Below are 22,034 nucleotides of genomic sequence, written 5' to 3' on the forward strand. Positions count from 1 at the left end.
CACACCCACGCACCCACACAGGGCCCCGGCACACAGCCTGTGAGGAGAGAAGCTAGCACGCCGACAGGAAACACACACACGAGAGTCAGAGAGAGAGAGAGAACAAAGAGATAACAGCTACTCTGGCAAAGGTGAGTGTGCGTGAGCTGGTGTATGTGTGTGTGCGACGAGGAGGATGCATGCGGTGTTTTGCTCAGGTGTCTCCCTCCCTCCCTCCTCTCAAATATTCTCCTTATCTACCCCCACCAATCTCCCAGACCTCCTCATCTTCCAACCCCCCCCCCTCCCCAGGGGGTCAGTCCTACCTGGGACTTCTGGGTGCCAGTGGGCTGCAGGTGGCGGTAGAACACCTTCTTGATGACGTCGGGGAACAGGCAGGTGACGACGATGATGATGATGGCGAACCAGGCCGAGCCGCTGGAGAGCAGCTGGACGAAGACAAAGTACATGTCCTGGGTGTGGAGGAAGGGCCTGGTGGAGGAGGGGTCAGGGGTCAGGAGGGGTCAGGGGTCACACAACCACACAAGGACAACACAGCCGTCTCAGGTTGAGAAAAAGAGCGATTTTAGCCCCTGCTATACCCCATAACTGACTAACGTATTTCCTCCTCAGCACTTAAAAAACTTTTTTTTAAGGGGTTGTGCGCCCTCACCAGATGATGCCCCCGTAGAACAGGGAGAAGATGAAGTAGAAAGCGATGGAGCCCCAAGTCACAAAGTGGTGCATCCACGTCCAGAAGTGAGTCTCCAGGGCCAGCTGAAAACACACACACACGCACAATGGGTATCATGCTGTTTCCATTTGATGGACTTTGTTCGATCTGCGAGTCCTTTCTGGAAATGGCTCCACCTCAGTCAGGGTCTGTGGTATGCATGTCTACCACCATCCTGTTCACAGTAACCCAGGCACACATCAGGAAAACAAGCAGCTGTGCGGTGTTTACCTTGAGCGTGACGGTGATGACCATCACTGTGAACACCAGCGTACCAAAGGTCCAGTTCCCGAACATCTAGGAGAGAGAGGCACAAGGGACGGAAGTACGGTCAGAACACCGGCCCGTGTTCGCTCAGACACGCGTCTGCCGGACATCCAAACGCTGGTTCTGCAGCCAGCAACTTGGCACAGTCGTACACGGGACAGACATTGTCGATTGACGGAACAGGGAGGTGGTTAACTCCAGTCTTTATCGGGGGGCTGGTTGGGGTGGTCTAAAAAGCATTGTTTCACCCCCTACATCCCTCCAGACCGTGCTTGACCACGCGAGCGGGGCGGGAGGGGGGAGCATGGGGGTGATCTGACAGGACACGCCTGCGGACAGCTGTGCAGAGGAACAGAAGCCCAGGTGGAAAGGGGGAGTCCGGGACGCTGGCCCCGGGACAGGGCAGGAAGCGGGACGGGGGAGGGGGAGGATGGTGGGCGGGGCCTCGGACAGAGCGTGCGGACAGAGGAGGAGACGAGGAGGGCAAGCCGTGGGATGGGAGGGCGTGGCTAATGCCGTCAAGCTGGCCGGGGACAGGGAAGGGCATGCGAGAGCTCTTACCAGTTGTCGGTTAGCTCGTAAAATCTGACGACATGCAGAGCGTGAAGAAACCAAGAAGAAGAAAACAAGAAGAAGAAGATATGACAAAGGAAAGAGACTGGCCAGAAGGATAGCAATAAAGTGAGTGCTGTTTGGACTCCCCCTCCTCCTCCTCCCCCCACGCACACACACACACAGCTACAGAAACTGGGAGAGAGAGTGAGAGCGACTAAATTGCCAGAGCAGAAAGAGACCACAAGCAAACAGGCAGGAACATTGCTACCTGTCATACAGCAGGACTTAACCAGACAATCAATATTTCATATTACTGTTCCTTGGCAACGCTCCAGATCAATATTACCCTCATATAGGTTCTGGATCGTCGTCAGGTTCAAAATGACACTTTCCCCTTCCAGGCCTGCACCCCCCCCCCCCCACACACACACACACACACTCACTCCCCCAAAAAGAACATTCACAACAGGCAGCTGGCGATACAATGAAGCACTCAGTAAACCTTGAAGAAGTCCTGCATAACCGGTTGCCCCGCCTACTCTCCTGTTCCAGACCTGCCCTAGCCCCGCCTACTCTCCTGTTCCAGACCTGCCCTAGCCCCGCCTACTCTCCTGTTCCAGACCTGCCCTAGCCCCGCCTACTCTCCTGTTCCAGACCTGCTCTAGCCCCGCCTACTCTCCTGTTCCAGACCTGCCCTAGCCCCGCCTACTCCTGTTCCAGACCTGCTCTAGCCCCGCCTACTCTCCTGTTCCAGACCTGCCCTAGCCCCGCCTACCCACCTGTCCGTTGCCCATCAGCGAGGTGTCCTCCCCCATGAGGATGTAGGAACCAAAAAAGAAGATGAAGGCGTGGCAGAACCCCAGCAGGGTCCAGTACAGGAAGGTCTTGAAGGACAGCTTGGAGTTCCTGCTGATGTCCCTACAGGTCAGGAAGAACAGAGACACAGATATCACTACACCCTCAGTACGTCTGGGACTGACAAACAGTCCTGGGTCATCTCCTGGATAGAAAGCGTGTGCTGAACGACTGAACTGGAAAAAGTTACACGCAGCTGCGCGTGTAGACCGGCTGCATTGTGGCATGTCCTCATGTCTTGGGACACGCTGCAGTATTTGCAGGAAGCTAGACAGGTTTGGAAGGCTGCGGGGGCCAGGGGGGTACCCACCTGTAGAGGGCCGGTTTGCTCTGCAGCACATGCGGGTGAACCAGCTGCTCAAACAGGCTGTAGACCAGGATGGGCAGCGAGGTGAAGCAGATGTTATACAGCGTCAGGTAGACACTGTCGTACAGGGTCTGGAGGGGGGGGGGGAGAACAGGGTTAGGAACAGAAGAGAACAAGGACATGAGCAGAGTAGGAACACAGAAGAACAAGGGAGAAACAGGGCCAACAGCCGTTAAATCCTAGTCCAACCAGGGCTTGGTCTTTTTAGAAGTTACACATTGTAGACGGAAGGAATTGATAGCACAGATCCTTTATTGTAGAAACAGGTTTGTTACAGATGAGAGGATAGACACAAACTAACAACATGGGACACTAGACCAAACTAGACCCAACACAAGACATTGGACAGACACCAACAACAAGGGACAGACACCAACAAGGGATAGGCAACAACAAGGGATAAACAACAACAACAACAAAGGATAGACAACAACAACAACAACAAGGGATAGACACCAACAAGGGATAAACAACAACAACAACAAGGGATAGACAACAACAACAACAACAACAAGGGATAGACAACAACACCAACAAGGGATAAACAACAACAACAACAAGGGATAGACAACAACAACAACAAGGGATAGACAACAACAACAAGGGATAGACAACAACAACAACAACAAGGGATAGACAACAACAACAACAAGGGATAGACAACAACAACAACAACAACAAGGGATAGACAACAACAACAACAGGTGACAGACAACACGGGACAGTAGGACACAGTGAGAACACCGAGTAGGGACTGGACACTATAGACTAGGGGTGGGGGGGGAAATCGATTCACATTTGAATCACGATTCAGCCTGCTAGCGATTCAGATCGATTCACAAATTTATGTGAATCTTTTTTTTTTTTTATGATTTTAAAAACCGTAACCCCAAGAATCGATTCGAATTGAATCGTGAGGTACCAAAAGATTCCCACCCCTACTACAGACTCTACACACCAGAGACCCTGGACAGTAGACCCTACTCTAGACCTCAGAAGCCCTGGACAGCAGACCCTACTCTAGACCCCAGAGACCCTGGACAGCAGACCCTACTCTAGACCCCAGAGGCCCTGGACAGCAGACCCTACTCTAGACCCCAGAGGCCCTGGACAGCAGACCCTACTCTAGACCCCAGAGGCCCTGGACAGCAGACCCTACTCTAGACCCTAGAGGCCCTGGACAGCAGACCCTACTCTCGACCCCAGAGGCCCTGGACAGCAGACCCTACTCTAGACCCCAGAGGCCCTGGACAGCAGACCCTACTCTAGACCCTAGAGGCCCTGGACAGCAGACCCTACTCTAGACCCCAGAGACCCTGGACAGCAGACCCTACTCTAGACCCTAGAGGCCCTGGACAGCAGACCCTACTCTAGACCCTAGAGGCCCTGGACAACAGACCCTACTCTAGGCCCTGGACAGCAGACCCTACTCTAGACCCCAGAGGCCCTGGACAGCAGACCCTACTCTAGACCCCAGAGGCCCTGGACAGCAGACTCTACTCTAGACCCCAGAGGCCCTGGACAGCAGACCCTACTCTAGACCCCAGAGGCCCTGGACAGCAGACCCTACTCTAGACCCCAGAGACCCTGGACAGCAGACCCTACTCTAGACCCAGAGGCCCTGGACAGCAGACCCTACTCTAGACCCCAGAGGCCCTGGACAGCAGACTCTACTCTAGACCCCAGAGGCCCTGGACAGCAGACCCTACTCTAGGCCCTGGACAGCAGACCCTACTCTAGACCTCAGAGGCCCTGGACAGCAGACTCTACTCTAGACCCCAGAGGCCCTGGACAGCAGACCCTACTCTAGGCCCTGGACAGCAGACCCTACTCTAGACCCCAGAGGCCCAGTGGACAGCAGACCCTACTCTAGACCCCAGAGGCCCTGGACAGCAGACTCTACTCTAGACCCCAGAGGCCCTGGACAGCAGACTCTACTCTAGACCCCAGACAGCAGACCACTCTCACACTCTCCCTGAACTCACACCTGCCAAGAGAAGGACACACACTCCAAGAGAAGGACACACACTCAAAGAGGGAAACGTCGGCCACTCTTGGCTAACGCCCGCCATGCTTTCTAAAGACGGAGAATGTTGTGTCACACACAGACAGTGGAAGTGCGGGTCAACACATGTACAGAGAAACAGACGGCTGTCGTTTTGGGATTAGTAACTAAGTCGCGATTGCACGACTACAGGGGCAGACACAGGACAAATGGCACAGGGAAATACACTTACTTGTTGTGAAAACAGACAGAAGAACTGGTATAAAAACTGGGGCGTAATAAAGCAGACATTCTAGAGGGAGACAAAGAAACATTTAGAGTCCTGGGTTCTCATGATCACATCATTCAGCATTGCAGACACTCCCACACCGATGACAACATGTCGACAATGATTATCTGTTGATGGATCTAGCTACCGAGGACATGTCATCTATGATTGAAAGGTTAGTCAATCTTTTTGAAATGAATCTGTTTTTAACAAAGACACAATGGCAGCATACATTTGACATTCTTCAACAATCCCAAGTAAAAACTGAAATGACCAAACAAGGCAAACAAAAATAAACGACAACAAGAGAGGATATATATATATATATATATATATATATATATATATATATATATATATATATATATATATATACACACACACACACGTCTTACCTTGTAGAAAAAGTACTGAACAAGGGTTGTTATTCTGATATAGTAGAAGTGGCCATGGACCAGCAGCAGTTTTGACAGGAATTTGAACCTGGCTATTGCATAGTCACTGTTTCTCACTGCTTGCCGGCCTTCCTTGCCCATGATACCTGAGGGCAACAAAGGTGACCATTGAGACATCTTACATCAGGGGTCGGCAAGTAACTTGGTCCGCGGGGCAGTATTTTTCCTCGTCACTAGATGGCGGGCCAGAGTCTGGGTTACAGCCTATTTAGACGCTGCGATAGGTGCCCTTGCGATACGTGCACTCGCAACAACTAGGCCTACATGGAGAATGGGTAGGTATACTACAAATAACTAATGATAATGAACCATGTGAATGAGCCCATTGGTGGTCTGTTTGAATAATTTCCTTATTTTAACGAACAATCTCTATCAACATGGTCGTCACTGTCATCCCAATGTGGTGGGTCGTCATCGTTGGTGCACATAGCCTAAATACTGTCTCATCCAGTGAGAATAGGATTACTAGGACCTAGTCAAGGTTTTGATGTGAGGTGAAATCAGAAGTTTACGTTAATGCGAGCGCGCACAGCGCGCGAGTGAAATTTTTTTCATTATCGGAAATATTTTGACGGGCCAAACAAAATTGCTGGCGGGCCACAATTGGCCCGCGGGCCGCCTGTTGCCGACCCCTGTCTTACATTTAGTCATTGAGCAGACGCTCTTATCCAGAGCGACTTAAGAGTAAGTACAGGGACATTCCCCCGAGGCAAGTAGGGTGAAGTGCCTTGCCCAAGGACGCAACGTCATTTGGCATGGCTGGGAATCGAACCAGCAACCTAAGGATTACTAGCCCGATTCCCTAACCGCTCAGCCACCTGACGTCAGGTGTGTGAGTGTGTGGGAGGGGAAGGAGGGGGGAGGGAAGAAGGGGAGGGGGGGAGGGGGAGAGGGGAGGGGAAGGAGGGGGGAGGGAAGAAGGGGAGGGGGGGAGGGGGAGAGGGGAGGGGAAGGAGGGGGGAGGGAAGAAGGGGAGGGGGGAGGGGGAGAGGGGAGGGGAAGGAGGGGGGAGGGAAGAAAGGGAGGGGGGGAGTACCTATGCCGACGTGAGCCTCCTGGATCATACTGACGTCGTTGGCTCCGTCGCCCACTGCCAGGGTGATGGGCTTCTCTGGGGAGGTCTTCAACAGGCGGACCACCTGACCCCAAGACACAGTTGGAAATAATGAGAATTTCTCACACACTTTTTATACAAAGCGGGGTACAGAGAGGGATTTGAACCTGCAATCTCTTGATCTGAAAGGTTTGAAAAAAGGTTTTGGAAGGTTGAAAATATCTTTTGAAAAAAGAGTTTCTAAAGGTTTGACAAATGTTTGTTTTCTAGACAGTTGTAGTTGGTGTTCGGGCAGCGTACTGACCTTGGCCTTCTGCAGGGGTGCCATGCGACAGCACAGCACCGCAGAGCAGTTCTTAGACACCTCCATGAAGAGCTTCTCATGCTCCCTCAGAGCCAGCGACAAGCTGGCCCCATCCACCACCAGTCCATGCTGGATCACATGGTCCTCCTTGATCCTGCAGGGGAGATGTGAGGAGGGGAGAGAGGAGATGTGAGGAGGGGAGAGGAGGGGAGAGAGGAGATGTGAGGAGGGGAGAGAGGAGATGTGAGGAGGGGAGAGGAGGGGAGAGAGGAGATGTGAGGAGGGGAGAGAGGAGATGTGAGGAGGGGAGAGAGGAGATGTGAGGAGAAGAGAGGAGGGGAGAGAGGAGAAGAGAGGAGGGGAGAGAGGAGATGTGAGGAGGGGAGAGAGGAGATGTGAGGAGGGGAGAGAGGAGATGTGAGGAGAGAGGAGATTAAAAGAGGAGAGAGAAGAGAGAAAAAAACAGAAAAAAGCCCTCAAGAAACACAAACATCAAACTAAATTCAAAGTAGCTCTCTGGCATTGTTGATGATCTAGGATGTTGGACTTGATCACCATGCTGAGTAGAGCGGGAGGAATGGTGACAAGTCCAAAGCCATCCCTTCAAAACCCTCCCACTCTCATGAGTCAGCGCCATCGCCAAGGCAACTGTGAACCGTTACCAATCACACCCCAGCCCTGGGGGGACAGGCGGCCGAGGTTCCGCCTTTGGAAATGTAAAAGTGGGAGAGAGCGTCGAGAGAGAACGCTACTACCCAGGGGCTATAACTGTCACTGTGCCTGTGTTGCAGCAGTCACTGTACCTGTGCTGCAGCAAGGGAGGGTTTCCCACAGCTGCTGTGGCTGGGACAGGATCCGGAAATGGGATTCTGTTAACTGGAGCCCTATCCTTTATGCTCCTATACTGATCACTGGCAAGTCGTACAAACACTGACACAGTGAAGAAGCGTACACACACACACACAGGAGCACTCTCTTACTCACACACACAGACACATAGGAGCACTCTTCCTGAAACACACACACACGGTAGCACTCTCTCCCATCCACACACACACACAGGGTAGCCCTCTCTCCCATCCACACACACACACACACATAGGAGCACTCTTCCTGAAACACACACACGGTAGCACTCTCTCCCATCCACACACCCACACAGGGTAGCCCTCTCTCCCATCTACACCCCCCCCCCCCTCACTCACCTCCTGGCCAGCCTGCGTAGCTGCTCGGCACACTCGTTGTCGGAGCGCTGCTGCACCAGCTCCAGGATGTTCATGGTGCGGTGGAAGTGACCGCACGACAGGCTCACGCTGACCGCCGTCTCGTGCTTGTCCCCCGTCAGCACCCACACCTTGATGCCCGCCAGACGCAGGGCCTCGATGGTCTCCTGCACCTTCTCCTGCAGCCTGGGGGCGGGGGGGAGCTCACAGGTCAGAGGTCACACACACACACACAGGTAGCCCCTCAATGCTCTCTGGTACCTAGTCCTGCAGCCTGGAGACATCAGACAGGCACACATACACACACACACAGATCACTTTCCTGGGTGAATAGGTGAACAGGGAGATTAAGGTCAGATATAGACACATTCCAGAGTCTTTTAGAGAGAGAGAAAGAGAGAGATATTCATAACATACTAAATTATATAGGAGGGCCTTTGAAGATCATTTGAAGGAGGAGAGGAAGAGATGAGCCCCTGTATTTGCCCCCCAAAAAAACTATTCATTAGACAGGCAGAGTGAGACGAGAGAGAGAGAGAGAGAGAGAGAGACAGAGAGAGAGAGAGAGACAGAGAGAGCTTAACACGTCACTGGCAGATGGTCTCTCACAGACACACACAGACGAGTGGAGACATTAGAAGGGCCCTGTTTCTCTCGCATTGTGTGTGTGTGTGTGTGTGTGTCGTGTCTGATATCAGACTGCACACGGTCTAATAGTCATAGACGTGCACTGTCACGGACTGGAGGAGAGGCCTGTCAAAGCGATTCGCCCGTGTAACGCAACTATCCTAATGGGCCGTGGATCAAAATACTGCCTAATATGTCCCAATGACATTATCCACTTGATTAAAACTAGAGCCCAGCCCCCCCCCCCCCCCCACCCCCCCCCCCCCCCCCTCGACTGAGACAAAGCCACCCTCCTCCTCCTTCATCAAAACATTTCATGAAACGCCACGAAAGAAATCCAAATCTTTCCCGTGCAGAGAGCCCAGCCCACGGCTGCAGAGTGCCAGGCAGATGGAGCACAGGTGTGTGTGTGTGTGTGAGGCCTACTTGTCCTCCACGCCGGTGGCCCCCAGCAGCTCCAGGTCTCTCTCGATGAAGGAGAAGACCTGGGCCAGCCTCTCGTCTCTCTGCTGCAGGGCCGTCCTGGCCTCGTGCAGCTGCCGATCCACCTCGGCGTACTCCTCCACGCTGAAGTGGCGGCACGCCACCACCAGGGTGCGCAGCCCCTTCTGGAGGGAGGGGCCGAGAGAGGCAGAGAAGAGGGGCGGGGAGGAGAGAGAGACAGCGAGAGAGATAGCGAGAGAGGCAGAGAGGCAGAGAGCGAGAGGGAGTTTCAAGGGGTTGTCAGGGATCAGCTCCATATCAGAGGAGCGCTGGGGCTGCCAGTCACAAATCAAAAGCAAATCTGTGTTTGGAGTGTGTGTGTCTGTGTGTGTGTGGGTGTGTCTGTGTGTGTGTGTGTGTGTGTGTGTGTGTGTGTGCAGTTCTGAGTGGGGATTTACTGCAGGAGATAAAGGGGATGGAGGGACAGGGCCAGGAGCAATCATTACACTGCAGTAAAACTGCTCCCAGCCAAATCAACTCTCTCACGCTCTCTCACACACACACACACACACACAAAGAAATAAGTGATACGTGTGGCGTTCTCTCAGACCCATCAGCTGCTCGAGGAGATCTGTGTGTGTGTGTGTGTGTCTGCCTGAACGTTTGCGGAGGGTGCGGACACACACACACACACGGACGCTCACCAGGGCAAACTCGTCCACGTGGAGCCTGGTCTTGTCCATCTCTCCGCTGGTGGCGAAGGGGAGGATGGAGGACTCGGCTCCCTTGGTGAACAGCACCGTGGCCCCTGAAAGCAACACACCCCCCAGCACACGGCCCCATGAGCGTCCAGACCTGAACACTGGAGCTGGAGAGGAGGGAGGAGGGCTGTGGGGAGGGAGGGGTGGGAGGGAGGAGTGGGAGGAGGGGAGGGGTGGGGGGAGGGAGGGGTGGGAGGAGGGGAGGGGTGTGGGGAGGGGAGAGGAGGGAGGGGTGGGAGGAGGGGAGGAGGGGAGGGGTGTGGGGAGGGGAGAGGAGGGAGGGGTGGGAGGAGGGGAGGGGTGGGATTAGGGGAGGGGGTGTGGGGAGGGGAGAGGAGGGAGGGGCGGGAGGGGTGTGGGGAGGGGAGAGGAGGGAGGGGCGGGAAGGGTGTGGGGAGGGGAGGGAGGGGCGGGAAGGGTGTGGGGAGGGGAGAGGAGGGGTGTGGGGAGGGGCGGGAGGGGAGGGGTGTGGGGAGGGGCGGGAGGGGAGGGGTGTGGGGAGGGGCATGAGGGGTGTGGGGAGGGGAGAGGAGGGAGGGGCGGGAGGGGTGTGGGGAGGGGAGAGGAGGGAGGGGCGGGAGGGGGTTGACGGGCCGTACCTGACGGAGTCTGCAGGATGACGCTCATCCTCCTGCGCACGGCGTCAAACTCCAGCACGTGGAGGACCTTGTACCTGTGGGAGCGAGGGGAGGACACATGGAGAGTGAGACATGAAGCGCAGCGGCGGGCCGAGAGCGGTCGAACCTTCGGCGAGCTTCAAGGAGACCGGACTCACTTCTCGGACTTTCCGAAGGTTTTGAGCGCCATCGTTTCGGCGTGGCTTCCCATGAAGGTGACCCCCATCCTGTGGAGAGGAGGGCGGGGATTAAGAGACCAGGGACCACACGGCACAAGACATCAGTCACCCTCAGCCTAAAACCTCCTCGTCGTCCTCAAGATGAAGGATCGTCCTCAACTTAAATCATGCTCCACGGCCTCATCATGATCACCTCCTCCTCAGACTAACCCTCCTCCTCCTCCTCCTCCTCCTCCCCCTCCTCACCTCTTGGTGGCCTCCACCAGGGCCTTCTCATCAGGCGAGGAGGCGTAGTACTCCATGTGGGAGGAGAAGCCGTTGGCGTGGCTGAAGGGGTCCGCCCCCGAGCCGTCCGGTTGGTCGTAGCTGATCTGCACCGTGTGACACAGCGACACGGCCTTCAGGAACAGCTCCTGCTCTCGGCTCTGGGACACACGCACACACACACACATATAAAGAACAGATTTGACACATGCTTGACTGATAACATCCATGTACAGCAGCTTATAATTGCCTGCAGGGGAGGGAGGGAGGGAAGAGAGGGAAGAGAGGGGGGGGAGGGAAGAGAGGGAGGGAGGGAAGAGAGGGAGGGAGGGAAGAGAGGGAAGAGAGGGGGGGAGGGAAGAGAGGGGGGGAGGGAAGAGAGGGAGGGAGGGAAGAGAGGGAAGAGAGGGGGGGAGGGAAGAGAGGGAGTGAGGGAAGAGAGGGAGGGAGGGAAGAGAGGGAAAAGAGGGAGGGAGGGAAAAGAGGGAGGGAGGGAAAAGAGGGAGGGAGGGAAGAGAGGGAAGAGAGGGGGGGAGGGAAGAGAGGGAGGGAGGGAAGAGAGGGAGGGAGGGAAGAGAGGGAAGAGAGGGAGGGAGGGAAGAGAGGGGGGGAGGGAAGAGAGGGAGGGAGGGAAGAGAGGGAAGAGAGGGTGGGAGGGAAGAGAGGGAAGGAGGAGAGGGAGGGAAGAGAGGGAGGGAGCGAAGAGAGGGAGGGAGGGAAGAGAGGGAAGGGGGGGGTGGAGAGGTGTCCAGGCAGGGGAGCAGCGCACCATGTGGGGGGAGGAGCCGTCTGGGGGGTCCTCCGTCAGGCCCTCAGGGACCAGCCTGCCGTTGATCTCCTGGTACTTGACCCCGTTGATGGAGCACTCGCGGAACTGCATCTCGTTCTCCGTCAGGGTGCCCGTCTTGTCGGTGAACACGTACTCCACCTAGCACACACACACACACACACTTAAGTGTTACCAAAATGGTAACAGAAAAACAAAAAAATGCATACAAAACACCCCCTCACACACACAGATGTGGGCTGTGGTACCTGTCCCAGCTCCTCGTTGAGGTCGGAGGTGTTGACCTGGGCCTGCTGGTCGCTCTCCGCGTGGTACAGGTCCAGGTCCCAGCCAATGAAGAAGGAGCCCATGAACTTCTGCATCTCCACGGTGACATACAGAGAGATGGGGATGATGAAGTTGTAGAGCACCAGGAAGGCCAGGAAGTCCGAGATGAACGTCAGGATCTGGGGAGGAAGAGGAGGAGGGGGAGAGAGACAGAGAGAGAGACAGAGAGCGAGAGAGACAGAGAGCGAGAGAGACAGAGAGCGAGAGAGAGAGACAGAGATTAATTGAGAACAACATGTAATTTCTTTCTGCTACTTCACAACATATCGATGGCGGCTCGGAAAAACAGGGATTTCAATCACACCAAAGAGGGCGAGGGCAAGCGAGTGAAAAGGAGAGAGGAGAGACGGAGAGCTCAGTGGTAGGGCAGGAGAACCCGGCGGCTGTGGAGCTGGGAGACAGGCTGACAGACACTCTCAGGTGCCCTGTCACAATATTTAGAATCCCGCCCACAGCCATGGGGGGGGGGGGGGGGGGGGGAGACACACACTCACACAAACACTCTGGGCATCTACCCACACAACAAACAGCCTGCCAAGTGATATATCGCTGTGTGGGCGAGCGTGCGTAGAAATGAACATCATACATTTCCAATGTGAGCTAGCGTGGAGGGCCAGAGGGGCGTGTGGTAAGGGACCCTGATGATTTACCCACACCGGGAAACAAATACATTCCAATGAAAACAACAACAGCCGTTAGTATGCAGTAGCAAGCACGCAGTAGCTCCTGAGTAATGGATAAGGACCAGGGTCTTAGTTTGTAGCAGCTAGTGTGTAGTAGGTTAGTATGTCCTGGTTATTGTGTAGTGTGTATGGACCTGGGGGGTGAGTATGTAGGGGTTAGTGTGCAGTGTGTAAGAACCAGGGGTTAGTGTGTAGTGGCTAGTGTGCAGTGTAGAGGGCCTAGGGGTCAGGGCGTGGTGGGGTCAGGGCGTGGTGGGGCTGGGAAACAGACCTGGCTGCTGTTCCTCTCCTGGTCAGTCTTCTGGTTGTAGAAGGGCTCGTTCCACTTGTCCTCTGCCTGCCAGGCGTACTTCAGAATGGTGCTCAGCACCGCCTTGAACAGCAGGATGCCCAGGTAGATGAGCAGGAACGTGTTCATGGACCTGGAGCACAACCACAACCACACAAGGTTAGAGAGGGAGGGAGGGCGGTGAGGCAGCGAGAGAGAGAGAGGCAGAGAGAGAGAGAGAGAGAGAGAGAGAGAGAGAGAGAGAGAGAGAGGTAGAGAGAGAGAGGCAGAGAGAGAGAGAAAGAGAGGCAGGGAGAGAGAGAGAGAGGCAGAGAGAGAGGCAGAGAGAAAGAGGCAGAGAGAGAGATAGAGAGAGATAGAGGTAGAGAGAGAGAGGCAGAGAGAGAGAGAAAGAGAGGCAGGGAGAGAGAGAGAGAGAGAGGCAGAGAGAGAGGCAGAGAGAAAGAGGCAGAGAGAGAGAGAGAGAGGGAGGCAGAGGGAGAGAGGGAGAGAGAGAGAGACAGCGAGAGGCAGAAAGAGAGGAGTGTGCCAAATGCGGTTCTCACTTCTCCACCGCAGAGCGCTTCTGGGACTTGCACTTGTAGTTCAGGGCCATCTTGGATTCCATCCCAGTGTACACAGCCACGCCTGCAGGCAAGGGACGACAGTCAGAAACACAGAGGAGCTCCTGACCAAACTGAACCTGTGCTTGGGAGGGACCCCAACAGGAGGCCGGCACGGCAGACACCTACCAAATATCTCTTTGGTATTCTTCAAGCGGGCTCCTCGAAGCAGCAGGTTCTCTAGTCCAAGAGGCCTGTGGAGACAGAAGCAGGGCTGCTGAGGAACAGGAAGCAGCCACCGCTCTGTGCCAGCCCTCCCTACCCCGGGGGAGAGGGCGGGGGGGAGAGAAAAAGCAGGAGCAATCTTACCTCACAATCTCCTCTCCCTGCTGGGTGACGGTTATCCTTCCGACAAACCTGAAACAAGGGGCACATTTCTGCTGAGTGGGGCCCGGCGGGGCGGAGGTGGGCCGATTGAAAGTGCCACGACGACAGTCTAGTCAGACCCCGGGGGGCGGGGGGGGACTAAATATATCATGTGTTTTGACCGGTGAAAATGTGACTGTAAGACATAATAAATGTGACTGTTCCGGTACGGGTGAAACTGGACCCCCTGCAGCTGTATGAGGTTCCACTTCCCCCTAACGACAGTCTCCAGGATGTGTCATGTGTGTACGTGTGTGTGTCAGGTGGGTGTTAGGGTGTCTGAAGCAGGTGTGTGTGTGACGGTGTGTGTTAGGGTGTCTGAAGCAGGTGTGTGTGTGACGGTGTGTGTTAGGGTGTCTGAAGCAGGTGTGTGTGTGTGTGACGGTGTGTGTTAGGGTGTCTGAAGCAGGTGTGTGTGTGACGGTGTGTGTTAGGGTGTCTGAAGCAGGTGTGTGTGTGTGTGACGGTGTGTGTTAGGGTGTCTGAAGCAGGTGTGTGTGTGTGTGTTAGGGTGTCTGAAGCAGGTGTGTGTGTGTGTGTTAGGGTGTCTGAAGCAGGTGTGTGTGTGTGTGTGTGTGTGTGTGAGAGCTAGTGTACCTGTACAGGTCTGCGTCAGGCTGCTGACACTCCACCACCGCCTGCAGGGCCTCCAGTCTGGACACGGACTGAGACACTGCAGTCTCTGGTACTGCATAGAGGGTCTTCAAACACACACACACACACACACAGACACACACACAGAAGCACAAGGGGGGGAAAAACCAGGCCAGGTAAATCTACAGGAACAAAGATGTCAATATGTAACGTTTTGGTTTTCAACTTGAATTTGGTTAGCTATTCCTTCCTTTAACAGGACGTTGGTTCCCACAGCCCAGCAAACCACAGCGCTGGAGAGAACTCGCATCTATAATTCAACTCTTAACCCTCTATGGCATCTTAGGGGGGCAAAATACAACCTGCTGGCCAGAACCTGGGCAACCTTTAACTAGGCCGCAGATTCCTCACGCTGTCGCAGACTGAGCTGCCTTCACCCCGCCCCCGCCCCCTCCCCTGCCCCCTCCCCCACCCCCCCCCCCCCCTCCCCACACAAACACACACCCTTCTGTGGCAGACAAGACTCTTGGGTCCTCTTGTCGAAACAAGAGGACCCAAAGGGAGATGAATCACTCCGACCTGAAAAAGCTGAACAAGACTCGGCTCTGTAGCGAGGCCACCTGAAGGAATCGGAAGGCTGAACAGATGTATAAATAAAAGGGCTGCACGGCAAAAGGCATTTGATTAGAGGCAGATGATTCGATCTGTGCCCTGGGGCTGGCTAGGTTGAGTGGTGGTGGCCCATGGAAATGAGAACAGCTCCTCTTTAGATAGAAAGGATAGCTAATCCTTTTATAGCTTGGATAGAAAGAGGGAGAGTGAGAGGGGGGGGGGGGGCAGGAGAGCGAGAGAGGAGAGATGAGTGGACGGAAGGAGAGAGAGAAAGAGCATTCGGAGAGACTGGCTCAGTGTAATAAAGTGAAATGGAGATCGGAGAAAGAGAGCAAAAAGAGAGAGTCTAGGGAGAGGAAGCAGAGAGAGCAGGGAGAGAGACAGATGCCAGAGACAGAGACCAGAGACAGGGACAGAGAGACAGGGTAAGAGACGGAGACAGAGAGAGAGAGAGAGAGGCCCCACCTTAAGGTTGGTCTCTCCGTCCAGGCTGGCGGTGGTGATGTGGCAGGTGCCCTCGACGCGGTCTGATGACAGCAGCACCAGGTCTGCAGGGAACGTCTCATCTTTGGCCACCCTGACAATGTCCCCAACCTGGACACACACACACTTAGTCCCTGGATAACATCCCTGGATAACTCAACCCTCTTGAATGCCAGGAAAATAAGTGGGTGAGTGAGTATGTTTCTGAGGGTGTGTTTTTGAGGGTGTGTGTGAGTGTGCGTGCGTGTGTGTGTGAGGGCTGACCCTGATGTTCTTGGAGCGGGTCTGCACCAAGCTGCCGCTGCGCACCACCAACACCGGAGCCCCGTTCACCTCGTTGTCCGCCTTGTGTCTCAGCCAATCCTCATAGCCCTGGGGGGAGGGGTTAGGGCCATACACTCAACATGTGGCTGTCAAGGCAACAACCTGACTGTGGGGGGGGGGGGGGGGGGGGGGGGGGGGGGGGAAGGTGTGGGGAGGGGGGAGGGGAGCTGAGAAAAGAACACGGAACAGGAAGCAGAGAACAGTTACCTGTTTGATGGCGGTTACAGTGATGACAAAGAAGAGAGGAAGTCCACTGGTTACAGGGGAAGTGGGGGTGTCAATCATCAGCTGAGAGAGAACGAGAGAGAGAAATAGAGAGAACAGGAGGGCGAGCAAAAGAGAATAAGTGTGAGAGAATAGGAGAGAGGGGCAGAGCAGACCAGGATTTATCAAGCTATCACCACGGCTTACATCATACCTAGATTAACTGTCAAAACGCCACTCCTGCTTTCCACATCTACACAGTCACAGAAGCTATGTGGAAAGCCAGTGATGACATGTGACACTAGCTTTTAATCTCAATGCACAGACCTGGTTACAAATAGCAGGATTCTCCTTTTTGGTATTGTTAAGTGAGCTTGATTTGTCTTCCCAGACAGCACTGACCAGGGATTCTTTTGGCTACAGTAGGCATGACGCAAATCAAGTTCAACCGAGCACACAGTTCAAACTGTATTTCCTTCCAAGGCTCCTAATACAATCTGATGGCTTTCTGCCAGGGTCTTCCGGGGACTGTGTGGGTGTGTGTGTGTGTGTGTGTGGGTGTGTGTGTGTGTGTGTGGGTGTGTGTGTGTGTGTGTGTGGGTGTGTGTGTGTGTGTGTGGCACAGTCAGTGCTGTCGACTTCCTGCTGACAGGCTGTGAGTCACATCCACATGTATCTAGGGTGACAACCGTTAGACTCACGCCTGATTGGATTGCTGCCGGGGGGGCGTGGCTTACCTGGACCAGGAAGATGATGAGGAAGTAGAAATTGGCGATTCTTCTGAACTGCTCGAACAGATTTTTGGGGACGAAGTTCCATATGGTGTACTGGGAGAGACACATGGAGGAAGAACCATTGATCATCTCAGAGGATTTTCTCTCACAAAGAATGTGTGTGTATATGTGTGTGTGTGTGTGTAGGCCTGACATTGAGGGGTAGGTTTATTGGCAGCCCTACATCATCTAACACTGACATAGTAAGACTCAGATTACTTCTAATCTGTGAGCAGACGCAGCAAGGGTTTAGTGCGATCTTTGAGGTCCCAGACTACAGTGTCCCAGACTACCGTCTCCCTGACTACGGTCTCCCAGACTACCGTCTCCCAGACTACCGTCTCCCAGACTACCGTTTCCCAGACTACCGTCTCCCTGACTACCGTCTCCCTGACTACCGTCTCCCTGACTACCGTCTCCCAGACTACCACCTTCCCAGACCACAGTCGCCAGACCGTCGTCTCCCCAGACCCACCTTGGAGGATATGATCCGGTTGTCGGCGAACCTCTGTGGGTTGTAGTGCTGTGGGAAGCGGTTGGCGATGTACACCGTCCTGGTGTCGCTCTGGTGGGGGGGGTCAAAGCCCTGAGACCATGGAGGGGGGGGGAGGGGGAGAGAGAGAGACAAAGAGAGAGACATAAGTCCGCAATTAGTTATTGATCTGATTCGACCGAGCTGCGCTCAATAACGAAACAACAACTGTAAGCTTCAACCCCTTCACCCCTGGACATCTCTACATCTATGGATCTGGTGGGTGGGTGCCAAACACAGGCCGCGCCTTCGCCCTCGCCTGTGTCGAAGGGGTTCAGGGCATCCGAACAGGGCGTGTTGCATGGCACAGGCAGTGCTGCTGACCAGGGAATATAAGCCCAGTCTGTGGGACCACCGCAGCACACGTGCCTCCTGTCGCTCCAGGCAGCCGCCAGTCGCAGTACACAGCAGCACTCCTCAAATGGGCTTCTGTGCTTCCACCACACACTCTTAACACACACACACACACTCTTAACACACACACACACACTCTTACCACACACGTCTCACAGACTCCCGCTCACATTCTTGTATCCTATTTGGGCTCCTAATCTCATGATGCGGCTGTGTGAAGCTCCAAGCACATCCAAGACTACAGCCTCTGTCTTTCACACACTGCTGACTGGAACGAGTCCTGCAGGGGGGACGAGCCCTGCAGGGTCTCAAACAAACAACCCCCACCCCCCCTCCTTGCAGATCCCCCAGACATCAAAACCCCACCAGAGCTGAGGGATGGACATCTCACAGTCTGCATCCCAACAGACCTGCCACCCAAGAACCCAGACCCACAGGAACTGAGGTTCACAAGACGTTGATGTCGAGAATGAGGATAGGCCCGTAGTCAGACTAATAGTATAGAGGCGTCTGACTGTTTAATAGCATCACATGATCACACATGGTCTGCTGACACCGTTTTGGTACATTTTTCTGAAATGCCCTGCCAGTTACCAGCTATGATCGACTTTCAACACGGCCGTGTGTGGGGGTCGTGGTATGGGGGAGGGGACGGCACAGTTCACCTGCAGACAGCCCTTCTAGGAAAACGGGTCAGGATGTTGTTGTTTGAACATGGGAGTGCTGAAAGACCCGTGGGGAAGCATCTCTCTCTGTGTCGCCCAACCCAGACAGTGGCCATCACTCAGACTGGGCCTGCACATGGTGTGTGAATGTACACCTCCTACACACCTGTTGCTGTGGCGCTGGGGAAGATCTATGCCAAGTTATGCAGAGTAGAGAATGACTCAAAGGCTGTGAACCACGGTTAAGACTTGGAGCCAAGACTCGCTGAGATGGTCTAAACAAATGAGCCGTCTTTCCACCCCTTCTGCTGTGGGATAGTGTGTGTGTGTGTGTGTGTGTGTGTGTGTAAAGAATGTCTGTAATGGCTGGTTATGCAAACTACGCGGATGTGAGGACTCTCGCCAAACACTCAGAAACACAAGGTTCACCCGAGGTTCTGTCAGCCAGCTAGCGTATGCATAGCTAGCCTGAGGCTGTTTTAGCTGTTGTTGGTACATAACACACAACTAGCATCCGGCCAACTCATGTTTGAGAGACTACATTTTGTTTCTTGAAACCAACCGACAAACAAAAAAAACACTAAAGTCTTAAAAGTATAGTAGCACTCCCATAGGCAAACAGCTTACTCAAACAGTTTCATGACACAAGTCTAGCCTGCAGGACTAAATCATCCGGCTGGATCTCAGTCTCGTGGCGCCTCCTATAAAACGAGCCTGTTTCCTCGGCCCCCACCCCCTCCGCCCATCATCTTTACAGCAGATCTCCTGGCAGGGCCACTAATGATGACAGAGTGGCTGTCACCATGGAGATAGCTTCCTGTCCCTCGCTCCCGTCCTCCTGACGGCGTCTCGACGCTGAGACGAGCCCTGGGTGCACGCCCGGGTCAGAACTGAGCGGGAAGCTGATTGGAACTCCCCCCTCCCCCCCCAACCCTCGGCCCCCCTCTGTATGCAGCTGGCAGTGTGTGTTGGGGAGGGGGGGGGGTGGGGGGGGTAAGAGAGCAGGGCGGCTGAGATGTGAGTGGCACGCCATCAGTTTGGCGCTAATGAAGCGAGGCGGCAGAGTGTTACGCAGGTAAACAGCTGCGCAGAGTGCCGTCTCCCTCCCTCAGGTCCCTCTCCCTCTCTCTCTCTCTCTCCAGTGGCCCCGGCTGCCTTCCGGCCCTCTTCCATTCCAGCTCCTGGCTCATCCTCCTCTCTCTGTGGGCTCTCTGATCTCCCTCTTTCCCTCTCTCCTGCTTTAAGTCTTTCCTTAGCCCACTCCCCTTTTACAAAATCGACTTTACTCTATTGTACAACTCGCTTCCCTTCTCTCTCTTTCTACATCCCTCTCTCTTTCTCTCATCCAACTCTCCTCCACCTCCTCTTTCTCACTCTCTCTCTCCTACATCCGTCTGTTTTTCTGGATCCCTGGACCTACCCATCTGCAGCCCCTGCGATCAGCTGACCTCCGCTGGCACACCAGGAAGTGGACTTGCCAGCCCCTCCCTCTCTGCCTCATCCATCCTGCTAACACGACAGTGAGCCATTGTCTCATCACTGTTTTATGGACGGAAGAAAGATGGTGCACCCCAGCCCTACCCCCAACTCCCCCCTTCCTGCACCATCCTCCATCTGCAGGACTCACCGTGGCCTAATAATATGAATCTATTCCGCGCCACAGGCGGTGAAACATGAAGGGGTTGTTATGATGACATCATCACCCACACTGAGGTGAATCTTGAAGAGGAGGCTTGTAAGGAAGTTCAAGGTCAATTTCGTCTCACAGCCAAGTGCAGCTATAGACTTTAGTTATCTATGTATTCTTGAGGAAGAACTGAAAGCTAAGCATTTGGCTCCAGTCCACCAACTGCAGGTAACAGACATGGCGAGTTGTCTGCATACAAAACAAGATCATAAATATTAACACAAACAATAGACTTGTCGTTAAATAACTAGGCACTGATTTTCTAGAACTGAAAAAGGATATTATTTTGGGAAGTTTAGAATTAAACAAAAAGTTGGTGGTTCTACTCAATCTACTGAATGTGTCTGGAGACGATTTCCCTGGTTCCAAGTGAGGTGGCATAATTTTGCATACATCTGAATCCACACGAAAAAGGAACTAGGCATGCGCTGACATGGCCTGGGTCCCTACAGTCCTTTGAATCTTTCTAGCTAGCTAACCGCTGCGTATCATTAACATTTGCTTCAGTCGGGCAGTAATACTTTCACTATAGCCTAGGAAGAGACTATGGGGCATCTTGCGTACTAGTAGTGACCACACTATCAGACGTTCATTTCGCTATATAATGCTTTACCGTGTTAAACATTAACTACTGTACAGTAGCCTTGAAATCAAGTTAAGTCAAGACAAACTTTTTCCTACAGCAGTACTAGTACTCTAAACAGTTACTTAACGTTACAAAGGTACCGAACACTAGACAGCCAACATTAGGTTGCTAGTTAATAAAAGTTATTAAACTACAATGCTACAAACTAAATGACTCGAGAATATGTTGGTTCCCATACATTCACAGGCTGGCTTGGTGAATATGGTTAACTTCCCCGTCTAACTTGTCAGGTAGCTATCTCTAGGTTAGCTAGCACCAGCTAAATGGCTACTTTATGTTGACATTGTCAAAGGCAGTAAGCAGTGAGAGAAGTTTGAGGCCAGCTTCTATGAACCTCGCTAGGTACTATAGGTTGCAAAGCTTCACCTAAACTGTTCAGGGTTAGGGTTCCCTATAATAAATCAAATAATCCCTCAAACGGTATCATACAAGTACATTTAAATATATTTGAAGAAACTATTGGTTGCACAAAGTTGAATGAACGCTACTAGCTAGCTACAGCTAGCTCCAAGTAAGCAAACACTCGTCTCACCAGCTGTTGTCGTATCCACCGTAGCATCCTGGCTAGCTAGACAAGCAATAATTTCCTTCAGAGCAGCCAGGAGCGTCGCTAGCTAATGCTAGCTAGTTCCATAAAGCCTTCCAAAACCATGAACATTTCCTTTTACAGGGTGGCGGCGAGTGCGTTACAGAAATCATCCAGTCTGTGTGACGGTAATTTCAAAGCGGGTTGTCTAAAACTATAGCGAAATAACAATATCCCGCAGCCGAGAGAGGAGCGTCTTGTCTCTCTTCTGGCCGTTTCCCCTGTATTTCTCTGCTATCATTTACAGCAGCTCGGTTTGGTGGCTGTTCCACGTAGACGTCCTTACACACCCCGGCACTTCATCATTGCGGAAGTGATGGTTGTGAAGCTTAACTGATCAACTATCAAATCTGCTGAAATAAAAGACTCAAGCTCAAGCTGTTGTTTGAAATACCCTTTATATTATCAAACTTGTAGACTTAACTATGAAGTGTGAATAAATTGAGCAAGCTAGAGTCACTTTCCACTGTCTGTTCATTGCAATGTGAAAATATTTCTTAACACCTGTAGCATTATAGTAGCTGTCTTACCTCCTGTAGACTACCTGCTGGGAAAGCCAACTTGTATAGTATACAGTAACAATT

At 53.4% G+C, this 22,034-nt stretch overlaps 1 protein-coding gene across 2 annotated transcripts in view; it reads right to left on the reverse strand.

Annotated features, from left to right (window-relative positions):
- atp11b (ATPase phospholipid transporting 11B (putative)) overlaps positions 1-21,770 on the reverse strand; it is a 28,973-nt gene extending 7,203 nt beyond the window's left edge. Inside the window, exons 1-28 of one of the 2 annotated variants that reach the window (XM_047036738.1) lie at positions 21,397-21,769; positions 17,456-17,566; positions 16,945-17,034; positions 16,211-16,291; positions 15,944-16,051; positions 15,662-15,790; positions 14,588-14,691; positions 13,934-13,981; positions 13,754-13,818; positions 13,568-13,649; positions 13,005-13,155; positions 11,972-12,169; positions 11,706-11,864; positions 10,919-11,097; positions 10,652-10,720; positions 10,476-10,549; positions 9,820-9,923; positions 9,119-9,300; positions 8,048-8,251; positions 6,843-6,996; positions 6,521-6,623; positions 5,425-5,570; positions 4,994-5,053; positions 2,700-2,827; positions 2,314-2,452; positions 944-1,009; positions 653-756; positions 306-471 (exon numbers count right to left, since the gene is read on the reverse strand). In XM_047036738.1, the coding sequence (XP_046892694.1) occupies positions 306-471; positions 653-756; positions 944-1,009; positions 2,314-2,452; positions 2,700-2,827; positions 4,994-5,053; positions 5,425-5,570; positions 6,521-6,623; positions 6,843-6,996; positions 8,048-8,251; positions 9,119-9,300; positions 9,820-9,923; positions 10,476-10,549; positions 10,652-10,720; positions 10,919-11,097; positions 11,706-11,864; positions 11,972-12,169; positions 13,005-13,155; positions 13,568-13,649; positions 13,754-13,818; positions 13,934-13,981; positions 14,588-14,691; positions 15,662-15,790; positions 15,944-16,051; positions 16,211-16,291; positions 16,945-17,034; positions 17,456-17,566; positions 21,397-21,423 (3,231 nt within the window). In that variant the 5' untranslated portion in view covers positions 21,424-21,769. Of the gene's footprint in view, positions 1-305; positions 472-652; positions 757-943; positions 1,010-2,313; positions 2,453-2,699; positions 2,828-4,993; positions 5,054-5,424; positions 5,571-6,520; positions 6,624-6,842; positions 6,997-8,047; positions 8,252-9,118; positions 9,301-9,819; positions 9,924-10,475; positions 10,550-10,651; positions 10,721-10,918; positions 11,098-11,705; positions 11,865-11,971; positions 12,170-13,004; positions 13,156-13,567; positions 13,650-13,753; positions 13,819-13,933; positions 13,982-14,587; positions 14,692-15,661; positions 15,791-15,943; positions 16,052-16,210; positions 16,292-16,944; positions 17,035-17,455; positions 17,567-21,396 lie in introns of both variants that reach the window. The other variant, XM_047036739.1, reaches the window with a different exon arrangement.
- Positions 21,771-22,034: the final 264 nt, after the last annotated feature.

This window comes from Hypomesus transpacificus, chromosome 16 (genome assembly GCF_021917145.1).
Source record: "Hypomesus transpacificus isolate Combined female chromosome 16, fHypTra1, whole genome shotgun sequence".
NCBI lineage: Eukaryota > Metazoa > Chordata > Actinopteri > Osmeriformes > Osmeridae > Hypomesus > Hypomesus transpacificus.